At 35.5% G+C, this 14257-nt stretch overlaps 2 protein-coding genes across 5 annotated transcripts in view; one reads left to right on the forward strand and one right to left on the reverse strand.

Annotated features, from left to right (window-relative positions):
* Positions 1-14257, reverse strand: part of LOC135117831 (sodium/potassium/calcium exchanger Nckx30C-like) — a 76070-nt gene that overhangs the window by 37001 nt on the left and 24812 nt on the right. The window lies entirely within an intron of this gene.
* LOC135117832 (uncharacterized) lies at positions 8658-10558 on the forward strand. Its single transcript, XM_064038138.1, has 2 exons — positions 8658-8790; positions 9221-10558. Exons 1-2 carry the CDS (start codon positions 8781-8783, stop codon positions 10474-10476), a joined length of 1266 nt encoding a protein of 421 aa, XP_063894208.1. The 5' UTR covers positions 8658-8780; the 3' UTR covers positions 10477-10558.

A 14257-nucleotide genomic window follows, 5' to 3' on the forward strand; every position in this document is an offset into this window, starting at 1 on the left:
ATCAGACAGCATTTTAGCTAAACTTAAGTGACACATATTTTACCCTACGTAGTTACGCAATTACATTAATGAATGACAAACTACACAGTTAAACCTCCCAGTTAAAAGCCAACCCAGTTAACAGAGCTGCAGTATACGTTGACAAGTATACTTAATAAATAGTTGCTTACTAGTAAGTTACGACGCTCGGGAGATGAGCTAAGTGAAAGACTAGTTAAGTTATAGCGTTACTTTACTCAGTTTTAATCTGGTTAGTGTCTTCATTTTTATGAAGTTCTTTTTGCTGTTGTTAAGATTAAAAAGGGTTCACTTATTTTTAGAGGACTTCAAAAGGAGAGGTTGATATTTTATTAAGTTTTATAATGTAGAAAATAAGGCAGTATTAAGTTTTGAAACACTTAAATAGAGTTATAAAATATGGAAAGTAAAATATCTAATATCCATCAAAGTACAAATATCGTTTTGAAGTATGACAAACCAAGGTAAGGGTTCTTTCAGCATTCAATCCTAAAACTCCTAAGGTAAGATTCCAAGGTTTTTACACAAGCACGGATTATTTTCACATCCCCTTGAAATGTTCACAAATGATACCTTTGCAGGTCTCTAGGGCTCTCGATTTCTCTGATCTGTCAGAAGGCTTAGAATCACTCGTCCCAAGATGATTTGGAAATAAAAATAGAAAATAATTTACCATGAAACGTGATTTGAAAAACCGAAGAAAGAAATCAGCTAGCTTCATTTTGGTCTATACGGAATGCAGTAAATAAGAAAATATATCATGACTCTGTGCAATATATACATAGCTTCACAGAAACAGTCTCAGAAAGTTTTATAAAGAAATCTAGGCACATCCGAAAGAGGGCTAAAACTTTCAATATAAAAGAAATATCTAGCCGTACAAAACCCGGAGTAAATCCGATTTATATACTTAATATAGTTATCAAATATTCACTTGAATTCTCTTGTGCCGATTTTTAAACCGCTCTGGCGACCCAATTCTGAAACTTTGGCCACTCCAGTTTTCATTTCGTGTTGTAGGGCACAATTGTAACAAGGCAAATTGACCCTTAACTCGGAGGTTACAGAATTCAAATTGGGACGCCTGGAGTGTTACATAAGTGAGCTGATGGTCTTCCCAGAGAGCTGGTTATCGAGTTGCAATGTGAAGTGTTTTACTTCGTCTCTTACGTTCTTTTTTGTATTGTTTTTTGCGCTGGTTTGAAATTTTTGAAGAAAATGCACGGCTTGGTATAATGTGTAACAATAGTACGGCCACGTACTCTGAATTGATTTACCACTTTTACCACTGACTGAGGGGATACAGGGCAAATATTTTAAAATCCTGCACGACATATTAGCCTAACCAAAAAAATTGTTTCGTCCAGGACTGCACAAATATGGGTTTTAAAGACTTATAGATTAGATTAGATTATTCTTTATTGTACCAAAAAAAAAAAAAAATAACAAGACAGGACATACATACTCCTAAAATAGCCGATCTACTTCTTGTAAATTGATTCTTATAGCTTTCAGTATTGAGAAATATATCTGAAAGCTATGAGAATTCTTTTCCCAGTAAAAGATGGAATAAGCAAATGACAATAATTCTTACAACATTGCCCACTACTAATTCACACAGTCTGCAAAAAAGATATATTCTACCTCTACTCGCTCACCTATTCTACCTTCATTCAATACAATACGTCACGATCATTGCTTAATAGCCTTACTCCGATGGCTATTAATCGGAGGAATATATTAATTGACGGAACACGATACCGTACTTATGGCTCGCACATTTGTCACGAACAATGACAACCAATTACGTAGCTGTAATCACTAATCACTGTATGGAAAATGAAAGCTTATAATTGCGAGTGGAAAGACTTATGTGTGTGAGGAGCTTATTAAAAGTATTTGTATTGGTAAGATGTTTTAATTACATATTGTTATCGTCCCACTGCTGGGCACAGGCCTCCTCTCACACGGAGAAGGATTGAGTATTAATCATTAATTATATATTGGTTCTGTCTTTTTCTTGGTTACAGAGGGACCAAAGAAACGGTGGAAGGATTGTGTGAAATAGGTACATACCATATGGTAGAGAGAGAGAGTGTATGCCACTTGAGGGCGAAGTATAAACGATTACGGAGAACGAAGAATGAAACTCTATATAAGGTTGAGATTATAGACATAGGATGATAGTGTAATATTTTACCTATCCTTGATGATTGACAATTATTATATTCTTTGCGTGGAATTAAATGATATTTTGGGATAGATAAAAATTGCGTTTTCGTAAAGTTTTCACAATACCTTCAAAGTATGAAAATGTTTACGAAACTAGTGCATGTGGTGTACTGCAACTGTCAAAAGTTTTGAAATATTTACCCATATAAAAACTTAAAATATTCTTAATATTTTAGCATATAAAAACTTAAAATATTCTAAGAAAACAAATCAATTTCAAGCAACATTGCTTCAAAACACAAAAACCGCAGTAAAAAGTGGAGAAGGACCGTTTTTTATTGCATCATTTGTGGGACCCGAGCACGGGGTCAGGAGACGCCGTAAAATCCTTACGAATGACGGTATTCAGGGACCAGAGAACAGACAGATGTGGAAGGCCAAGTTTGCAAAACAACGAGTATGCATACACGCAGTGTTTGGCCAAAAACGAAGAGTATTAACACAAAGAGATATGTTTGTATTGTAAGTACAGAAACAGTAAGTTGCACATTCTTTTATTTTCTTTAATTAAAGGTATATAACAGTTTTCTAACCGAGTTGAAAGTGAGCAGTCTGAAGGAATTACGTCCCACACCCAGACAGAAAGTCTAGGCATGTGTCAATTTGGGTGTGTAGTTTGTGCATATCAAAATAAAACTGATCTTGCTGTTTAGGTGGGATGTACAAAAATGTCACCCTTACAAGGGTGAATATCGTTGTATTTATGTAATCTACTATGCTACGAGGAATTGTCAATTTCCTGTTAGGACGACCATAGCAGTCCCTTTTATACCTCAGAGGACAGACGATAAGCCATTTCGTTCTACCTGTCATCACACCTTTGATAGTTGTTACGCTAAGATTAAAAGGCTTGTCAAGGGTATTCAGTTAGTAGCGTAATCGTTAAATGCTCAAATAGTGTTAAACTATATAGTAGACTAGCTTCCGAAGTGGTTTCACCCGCATCCCTTGAGATTACAAACTACGAAGAGATTGTTTGATCTTAAGAACTGCGGTACCGATGAGAAGAATTCTTTCGATCTTAATTAGTCTACTCATCGAGGAAGGACATAAGCTAGTCTTTGTCTGAAGAAGTAGATAGGTGTGTGGTTTTGAACTTTTGCGTGGTTGTGTTTTGGTGGAAGCCAATAGTAATCTATCTTAAAAGGGCTTCAGCGTGTTGACTTCGACACCACGACCGCTTCCCAAAAATCTAGAATTCTAGTCCCGTGGTCTGGTAAAGACATAGAAAATGATATTGATAAATGTTTTATCAGCATAAAATAATGTAGGTACAATTATATTGGAAGCCCTGGCTCCTGAGCTAGGTGAGACCTGTGTTACAGGAGCCAGCAATAATAGACAAATAGCAATAATAGGGAGAGAAGGACAATTTAAATGTAAGAAATATGGGAAATTGACTATGGACCTTCTGAAGTTTTTTTGCTTTATGTGGCCCGTCTTATCTGGAAAGAGCTGCCATTTTTACATCCCACCGTTAAAGAGACAACTGTCCGGGGCTTGTCCGCTAAGTATGGGATTTCGTTTGTTTTCTGATATTTAGGATATGAAATACAAAAGGTTTTTCAACGCTTTCGTATCTAAATCTCGAGGTTTGTGGAGCGGTGTGAAAATATTTTTGGGGATTGGTTTTATTTGGAATACTTATCTGCCTTTTTAAGTACATAGAATATTTCAGAAATATTTGTGGTAATCACAGATAATGTAGTAGAAATCATTACAAACCAACCGATCTACATATGTCTGTCTGTCATTCATGCCAAAACTACTGAACTGATTTAAATTAAAGTAACGCGTCATTTCGACAAGTGTAGAAACATACCAACAATTATAAGTACTTACATAAAATGGTACCCAAACAACACATAAGTACTTAAGTAGTTAAAATTATAAGAAACTAAAACGGTAATAAATCACGTGGTTTCCGTTCTATTAGCATATGCTCGAACCTTAAAAACAAATCATAATAAAGGGTTTGAACACGAAAGGGCGAAATTTCTCGCTTTTGTTGAACATTGGGGTACAGTCGTATGCGTAAGTGTTTTCAGATTTAAGTATTTTTCTGAGAAAGGGAACTGTTTCTTAGCTAGTAATTTAAATTGTTGTTGACACTAATTAACATCTTTGGCAGTCGTTACGGCTAGAAGCCAGAAAATTTGACAACCATTCTTGTCAAGAGGTATTGGGTTGCCCTGGTAACTGGTTGGGAAAAGGCTAGGCGGATGATAATAACGTAAAAGAAGTAGTTTTTTTTTTAACCATTCTTGACATCATTAATTTTGTGTGTCAAAATATTTATTAACGTACTAGTATTTATGTAATGATGTCTAATTTTTCTTTAGAAACGTATTATTTCAATGAAAACGGCAAATTATTTTCTAACAATAATTTAAAACATTAAAGCAATCTTATTACATTTTGTGCGCAGCTGTACCAAAGCGAATACTAGGCAAGAAGTGATTAATTGCCCAACGTAACGTATTTACGTACACGTACATAATAAATACACGTATATATACGTGTGTACGTATATTATATACGTTGTGAAAGTTAATTTAATCCTCGACAAGCACCGCCGAGGGAATTATTCGGTAATTTGACTCGGATTTGATACAAAATAGCGGTTTTTGTTACATTTTCAGGTATTTAAGATATGTTTTATTTTGAAGTTAGTGTTTTATTTTTTGACTAGCGCCATGTCCTTTAGGACTCACTCCGCGCACCCGGCTAAAAAGCACCCTTTCATTTTCCTCGTCACGACTATCTACCACTGAAAGTCCCATTACGTAGTGTATTTTAATAGAACTTACCATATGAATTTCATCGTTATTTAAATAAGATCCTTAACCTTCACACTACAATATTAGATCATAACTCCACTATTACTTAATACTCAAACATTTAATTTACAAACTACCCACGCGTTTACGCTCGTGAGAGTTCCTTAATCATTAAGGAGGTGCCAAGCGACAGGTGACGACTGACGCCTCTGTCACGGCTCAACACCCCTCCTATTTATTATTTAAACAGAGGCTCACCTCGTTTCCCTTGCCAGGTGAGAAAATTCCATTTACAATTGGGAGTTTTATTTTGCTGGCAACATTTGCGGTTTGCGGGTGAGAAGTGTAGGAATTGGACATGAGTTTACGCGAGTATGAGTTATTAAAATTGTTTGTGTTGGCCAGGGTTTAAATTGCATCTTATTAGGCTTATGTATTTTAGAATGATATTAGTGCGGTGGAACTGGGTAAAACCGTTTCTTTTAAATTAAATTGCAATGTGTACAATTTCATGAAAAAATGGATCACAGTGATATAATGATAACTTAGAACAATACCTAGTTCAACCAAGCATTTCTTTCTATGTAATTCATACCGAAAAGATTTTATCCAGTCACTACAAAAGACTTCACAAAAATATTCAAATTCATACCACGCCTAGACCAGACAGAAACAATTACTAAAAAAACAAATGCAAACCGAAATCCGAAACAAAAGAGCCACTAGCGCAAACCGGTGCACTCCCAAACTATTGCAAACTAAACCTGCATGTATTCAAACAACGACTATACATAGGTATTGTGTCCTACCACGGAGTAAGGAATGATGAGCGGAGATACCATAATGCAGGTAGGTCAGGCACCTTGTTCTAGGTCAAATACGGACGGAGGGTATGACCAAAACGATCAGTTAAGAGTTAACTAATGCAGCGTTTGGGTTCTTTGAGACATCGGTTAACGATTTTTGGTACAAAAAAAAATATCGGGTCCAAAGAAGGCGCATAAGGGCGGAAACAGTAACATACCTCGTTGCTTATACACCCGCATTTTGGCTCGCTACTTTTTTAGGAGATTTTCCGTTATGGCACCTCCACCAGTCATTTTGTTCTCCATATGTCCCGCAGACATATAGGGGGGTTATATGTCTGACTGGTGGGAGGGGGGTATAGTTGCTAATCAACTATCCATGTATTCGTATGGCGAATCAATTCGGCTGTGGACGAATGTACCTGTCTGTAACAGGTCTGGGATTGTGGGAGTGTTGTTATTTGCTTTTATATTATTTTTTACTAGCGTCTGTCTACGGTATCACCCGCGGTTCAAAGAAACTGACATCTCGTACCCGAATGGGGATTAAACAAGTCAATTTACCGATTGTAAACTAACTCCCGAGCAAAGTCCAGCACAATCGGTTAAACAGTTCATGAGTTACAAATACTGTAACTAATACGACTGTTTATGTAAAAAGACAGAAGAACACAACATTTTTTTTATTGGGTTCAAAAACTCATAGATAATAGTTTTTACTTTTTACAAGTAATCCATAGGTATTGATCTGCGGACAGTCGTCAAAAGCTAGCTACATAACGAACTCTTTACAAAGGCCTAAAGGGCTTTGCTTCACAAAAAGGAAAGGCACTCTCACTAATAGAGACACTGGCGGAAAGAGTTGATAATGCAGCTAGCCGGAATTAGGACGGAGACAGCTAGTTTCTACTATTTGACAATGTAGGGTGTTTTCTGGGAGAAAATCTTACGACTGTAAGTTGACTGTCAAAACTGGTACGAATCGAATTTTGTAAACTGTCAATAAAAGATGCTGAATTGTACAGATAATTAATTGTGTTAATATTCAATCCAATGTTCCGTTAAAAGAATTTTTTTTTCAACTGCCATAAACTCTTTAATTCAGTCACGAGGGATTTCTGTGGGATCGTGGTTTTGGGTCCATATTGGCTCAATTCACAGTGGTGGCCCGATATAGCATGTCTTATAGATACTTATATCAACGAATAGTAAAGTATATTACATGTGTATCATGTTACATCTTTGCACTAACCTTCAAGGAATATACACAAGCCAAAATATTACGTTTCCGATAAAATCTGGAAATTCTAGAAGAAATAAACGCTACATATAAACAGTTCTGCAGAGGATACGATAGGCATCGCGTGATAGCCACAAGGTCGCTAAAGTTGCGATTCAGAGTTGCGTGTTGATCAACTTGGTGGATCGCTGTATCAATTTGTAAAGTTCCTTATTGCCTTGTTAATGTAATATTAGTTTGTTATCAGGTTAATGGAAGAATAAGGTACGATTTTGGATTTAAAATGGGATACATAGACTTCGTTACCTCCTTATAAAAGTCTAAGAAATTGCTTGTCTGGAAAATGGTCCCAGAAATATTGGAAAAGGGCTATACAATCGAACAAAGAAACACACACATACAAAAAAATGCTTGAATTGTGAACCAAAGTCGAATCGCTTTCTCTAATTGATTAGCTGCCTTCATTCACTTTTTGACCTGAAGTACCAACTAAAAATAAAATAACCTGTGGAATCGAGTTCTTCACAAAAGCATTTTGATCCGTTATCATTTAATCAAGGTACTAAGAAATTATCATGCGGTATAGTTTGACTGCAACTGAGCTGCAGCCCCGGTGCAATGACCCCTCCTCTTTGCCAAAAAAAACCGCACCTACAGACAGCGAAAAAAGTTACAAGAGCAAAAAATAACAGCCTACCTTCAAATCAGCTCAGCCTTCTACAGGATACGTCAAAACACCGTATACACCTTCCTAGTTCTTTTCAAAACGCCCAAAATTAATTTAGAATCTAATTGCAGGGCAGCAGATTTTTCTGCATATGAAAAACGCGTCATATCTCTCCGGAGTCCTGCAATGAACTGACCGAATGTCGATCAATCGAGGTACCCGGTAGCATCATAGCTCTGCCCGGGATTTTCTGCACTACCTTGTAACAAAGAGAAGTTTTCTGCAGGGAAAACTGAACCTTATGTTTAGATATCTAAGGTTTATAGTCCTTTGTGCAACACTCTCAGAGTTGCCATATAAAAACAAGGATTTAAGCTCGCAGTATAGGGATGAAAATGCGTTGCATTGCAGTCTAGTTATTTGATTTTCAGTTCGTCCCTATCTAGACGGGTTTTATCAATATTAATTAGTACATAACGGGGAGGGGGGGAGTTAGTACCCGTTTCCCCCATTAGGGGGAAATGCAATTGGAATGGATGTCGGATACCGTTGTATGTTTTAATCCGAGAATGATTTAGCTCGTTTGTGAAATGATAGGGGTTTAAGAGTTTAGTATTCAGGTGGACTTTGTTATTAAAAGTCTCTTGTTTACTGTTTCAATGGCCGTAAATGCAATTGGTAACGGTTTGTTTTGATACTTGGGTAATTAGGTAATGTGTACTTAGAATTATACATTCTAATATAAACATTTCTATCAAAAACCTATCATAGATTAGATGCCCACTATACATATCTGCCTAATGTCTCATCAGCCCATATCTCAACATTTTAGAAAATAACGAACCTTTTTATTTACTACACTATCTATACAAAAAGTTTCAAACCTCCTTATGACAATTATTTCATTGATTTTAATTATTTCAAAAATTCTTTGTGTCAATATCGATTTGTCAATTTTCTTGCGAATTTTAAATAAATAATTTTAATATTCTATTTACCTTAAAGCTTATTGTTAACAATTAAATCAAATATTTATCATGGATCCAGGTAAGTTCAAATGAAAAAAATAGTTATTCGCCCATTGTATTGAGATTTTGAACCGGATTTCTAAAAGGAAGAGGTTCTCAATACGACCCCTGTATATTTTCTTCCCAAGTCAAAAACCCTTGGTTAGTGGGTCGTCTTAGGGGCGGAGTTTAGTTGTATCAACTTTCGAAAAAAAGTACCAAGGTATAGTTCACGCCAAACTTCTCGTCGTAGGAACATTACATCAGGGAATGGGAATGTTTATGGTCGAAATTCATTTTACATATATCAGACAATGCATCATTATTTGTAACAAGTATCGTAACAACAACATTTCTGGTAGTTGCTTACACAACTACCAGAAATCAGCTACAAAATTACACCCCACTCAATCAAGTGACTTAATTAAGTGACCTAGTTCCACGTCAACATTAAACCAACTCTTTCACAGAATGGCAACCCCCCGTCAAAGAAATCAACGGCGTGAATCTAGCTAATTACATTCCTCATCAACGTTCACACAATTCCATCGTATTTATACACAAGAGATACTTCGACGATAACAAACATAACGAAGCCAAAAAAGAAAAAAATAAACCAAAAAAAGATTTAAAACAAGTCAAGTATGACAAAAGTCAACAGTTCAACAGTGACAAGAATACTGAAGTCTCAAACAATAATAGAACATATAAGATTAGTAATACTAATGATTCCGTACTTGATCATACTATTAAGTTTGCTAAAACTTTGGTACCGTTAGTTATACCGCCCAGTGAAGATAATCTGCCAGTATTCTATACAATAAAGTCAACAAAAAAGCACAGGAAAAAAGAAAAGAAACCTCAAGAAACAAGTTTTGAACATCCAGCTCCGACCTATGACCGAACAGAACCTAAAAAGGTTATAGAAACTTATAGAAAGGTACGAAAAGATTTTAGTGTCAAGGAGACCGCTAGTCATTGCTCGACCAACACTTTAGATGATTTAAACATAAACCAATCATTGTGTTGCACATTTTCTGAAGTATCAGAAAAGAAATATCATAAGAAAGAAAAATGTCATACTAAGAAACATCATGATAAACAAAAGTTTATTGTTTCTGAATCATTCGAGGCTTTGGCTACCGAGACTCCAGGAGACTCTAAGATCAAAATACATCTTATGAACGAAAAAGATAAGAATTATCTTAGCGATAGTATTAAAACGCCTATTCTGACCGCTATCAGAGAATGTATATCGGAATTGAGCAACTGCAACTCCGACTCAGGTCTGACTACAGTGCAAAAGATTCTAAAGTGCAACACAAGCAAACTAGATACGATTCTAGAAAGAATTACATGCATTGAAAAGAGATTGGATATACGTGACAATGAGAAGAAAACTGATTTACAGGCGATAGAAAAGAAACTGTTGCCTCGAATTCAGATGTCTAGAAGTAAAACATCTGCGTTGGAGGAGTTGGAGGAAGATATGACTGAAACGAAAGAAGATTATAGTTCTGAAGAAGAACTTCATCAGGAGATGTTGGATAGGAGAAGTAAGAGTGCAGTTATAGAGTTAGTGTCAGAAGATAGGTCGGAGAAAAAAGCTTCAAGCTTGGGAGGTGGTGAAGTGGGTGGCATGAAGGAGTCTACAATAGGCATCAAACCTGATCGTCCAAATAGGATCCCAACTAGATTTTGTTGGACCGACGCCGCGAGGAAGTAAATGTCGATTGTTATTATTTGATCTACTTTATGAACCTTGTATTGTTATGTTCCTAGTTATATTAAAAGTTTTATTGAATCTATGAATCTTTACTATTATTAGCATGGCCCGTACTGGTTAGCGACTGGTACATTTTTATTTGATGGTTTAAATTATCTATAAAAAATTGCTGTTAGTTGTGAAACTCCATTTAGGTAATATTCATATTTATCATTTCTATCGACTACATTTATTTATAAAAATAAAAACCGCATTTCGAAGATTCCTATTCTTTACCACGAGACACCCAACCTCTATTGATATCAAATTATTTTGTTAGATTAGATCCTAATATTCTTGCACAAAGCCCAATATTCTTACAGCAACAAACATAAGTTAATCGTTACTAATCGATATAAATCGGCACTCCGAAACATCCGCGTTCCCGTCGCGTGCCTTCCGTCTATGAATCATCTATAATCGATATTGTTATTCCAGTGACGATTCGAAGTCATTCGAGCTATGTATCGATTCAGTTCACTGGGTCCCCAAACGTCGGGACTAGCTGTTGCAACAGAATAAATACATTTCATACATGAACGAGCGCCTGTTTGACGATGCTTGTTCTAACAGTGTTGTTTTTCTTTTGCCTTTGTCATGAAATTTTATATCGTTGGCTTTCTTTTATTCTCTTTAACCGTAAACTAGGATACTCTACCTCAATATTGCATGCTTCTAATAGTATTTTTATTTCGTGAGCGTTTAAAATTTAAAGGTTTTCTGCCAGATGAGTTTACGATTAAATACGATTTATGGCTGCTACCATCTTCTTGAATGTCTTATCAAAATTAATTACTTTTTAGATTCTTAAATTACTGAGTATCTCGGATACTGGACCGGACCTACTCCTCGTAATTCATGAGTTAATCACCGAAAGTTGAAAAAATTATGTCTTAGCAATTTTGCGTGGAGGGTTGGGTTTTTATGAAGGGTAGAAAGTCATTATGTCATGAACAAAAGGTATTAAGTGACGCACATTTGGAGGGCTTCGAGTTCTGCATTCATGGGAACGCCATGCTGGCAGTTTGTAATTAATTCATTATGAGAACATTGTTGAGTTGCTCAATCATTTGCATCAATAAAATTGCTGAGTATTGCGGTATTTAAAGGGACCTTGTCTTAACTCTAACATGAATACATATCGCGAAGTCGCTTATTGCCAACGAAATATCTAAGCTATTTCCCGAAAACTGTTACTTCAAGTATATAATCACAATGCATGGCAATAAAGATGTATATTAGGTAAACACAAATCCTTAACCTGTAGGTACTAAAACAGTTATAGTGAAGCAAATTAAGAATGAACCCTTCCATTAGTCGAAGGTTGAATTAATCACCGTCAGGAAATGCGTGACTTGCGATTTGGTGATTATAAACAGCTGTGGATGAGGCCGCGTTCGATGTTGTCGAGCTATAGTGACGGTGATCGAAAGCGCGCTAATGCTATACCGCAGTGAACAATTTTGGATAGAATAGGTATATTGTTGGGGGATTAATGGTACTTCGGAGTAGGTTTCTGGAGATATTGAGTGAAGGAAATCTTCTCTTGAGAACAAACGGATGATAAGTTTATGTTTCCTTCCTACATAGAAAGTGCTGTGATAACGCTTTCACACTAGTTAATTTTACGCTCGGTCTTTTAATACTCTCAAAAATACTCTAACTAGGAAGCGCGATTCTAACCATCACAGTTTTTTTTTTCTAGTAGTTGACGATTATCTACCGTTGCCTGAAGTTTTCTCATGTTTCCGAAGCCAAAGTCAAAGGTTTTTATTTTAGAAAGACATATTACAGGTGCTTACGAAACGTCAGTAGGTAGGTACAATTAGATGGAAAAGAACCGGCAAGAAACTCCAAATATGCCGCGCGAAAATTCGCTAGTTAGAAAACTCGTATTATTGTAGTATCATAAACTTATTACAAATTCATTATACTATTACGTTCATGCATCCTAAAAACGTTTATGCACCCTAAAAAAACGTATATGCGTCCTAAATTTTTTTCCGTTTATATGTTTTAATTATTTCCCTGTCTCATAAGTCGTATGTGATACACACCGATTTTCTACATATTGTATCTTTATCATGGACAGCAAAATTGTTAAAGCCTAGAACAATTTTCTTACTGCAATAAAATCAAACTGTAAAGTCCAGCTCCTATACATTTCCATTAACAAAGCGATTGCAGAAAGTGGCCAGAACGTTGAGCTCTGAACGTTATACTTTAGTTCTGAATGGAGTCTGATCTCGGACCCGGCACAATCGCTACCAATTAAATTCTGACGGCTAGGCTAGCTGTGGGTAGTTTGGTAGCTAGATCAATTGTTATAGGTTTCTAGTATTCGAGTTCCGAGGTTTTCTTTGGTGTTGTTAGTATAAAGTCAAGATGATATTGGTAAATGATTAGCGCGGTCCAAAATTTTGTTTAAGAAAAGAAACAATAGTTGCAATGAATTGAAAATTATAATAACAATAGGATTGTGACATCTATGGAACAAGAAGGTAAATGGTCTGTTAAATACCTTTCCATCCATAGCTTATTTATAACTTCTTAACATACATACGCAAACATCTTTAAGAAACAAAAAACTCCCGTTTTCTTACTTTAGTTGGTTGAGATGTGAGCTTTATCCTAGAGCAGGATAATAAATAGACCAACAGATACCATCAGAATTAAGTTAAAATAAGAAAATATTTTCCCCTAAAAGTAAAACCTAACAGACAACATAGCATTCGGCACGCGTCAAGCACTATTCTCTGCCAAAAAGTGCTGCAAATCCCAGAGCACTGAACAGTACTCAAAACGGAATGCAAAAGTAAGTAAATAAACAGGGAATATGAAAATCTAGTCCATATTAATGGATCTGCAGACTTTAATAAACAAAATAAAAATACTTTTATGTATAAATAAACTGGACCGCATTTTTTATCAGCTAGGCTTTACTGAACTTTCTAAATGTATTTAAATACAATATGTATATATTACTGTACATTAGAGATGCCTCTGCCGTCAAAGAATAAATCCCACCCAAAACAAAAATGTGAAAGACTGCCAAGTTCGATAATATGGGAATGCTTCGCCTATAAAAGAAGTGAGATCTGAATAAGTACCAAGTTCCATACACATACCTCAGTTAAAAATAGTTACTTTTTAATGATGTTACTTGGCAAGTTTTCATACACCTTGTTATAAACCTACTAAACGCAATGAATCAAGTATTTAATTTTCTATTAAAACTTGCCAAGTAATCATCATTAAAAAGTAACTATTTTTAACTGAGGTATGTGTATGGAACTTGGTACTTATTCAGATCTCACTTCTTTTATAGGCGAAGCATTCCCATATTATCGAACTTGGCAGTCTTTCACATTTTTGTTTTGGGTGGGATTTCATTTATTTTTGTAAGGTTGTTTATTTTATTTTTTTCTTATGATGAAGTTAGTTAAAGAAATGTCTCATTTATACTATCTTTTAGATTTTTTAATATGCACTATGTTTCTTACAAAGAAATGAACTAGATTAACTATGAATAGATTTACCAACTGACATATTATCATATATTATGTTCGTGGATCAAAGTTACACATTCGTTATTTTCGAAAGTGATTCACACTTGGCCGTTTTCAGATTTTTACTTTACTTTGACTAAATACAAACCTTTGTACCATTCGAAGATATATTATATAAATATAGATAAATTTAGTTCGTTTTAGTTCCTTAGGGGTATAAATTTACACCGGGT

Source organism: Helicoverpa armigera, chromosome 15 (assembly GCF_030705265.1).
Source record: "Helicoverpa armigera isolate CAAS_96S chromosome 15, ASM3070526v1, whole genome shotgun sequence".
In the NCBI taxonomy this organism is placed as follows: domain Eukaryota; kingdom Metazoa; phylum Arthropoda; class Insecta; order Lepidoptera; family Noctuidae; genus Helicoverpa; species Helicoverpa armigera.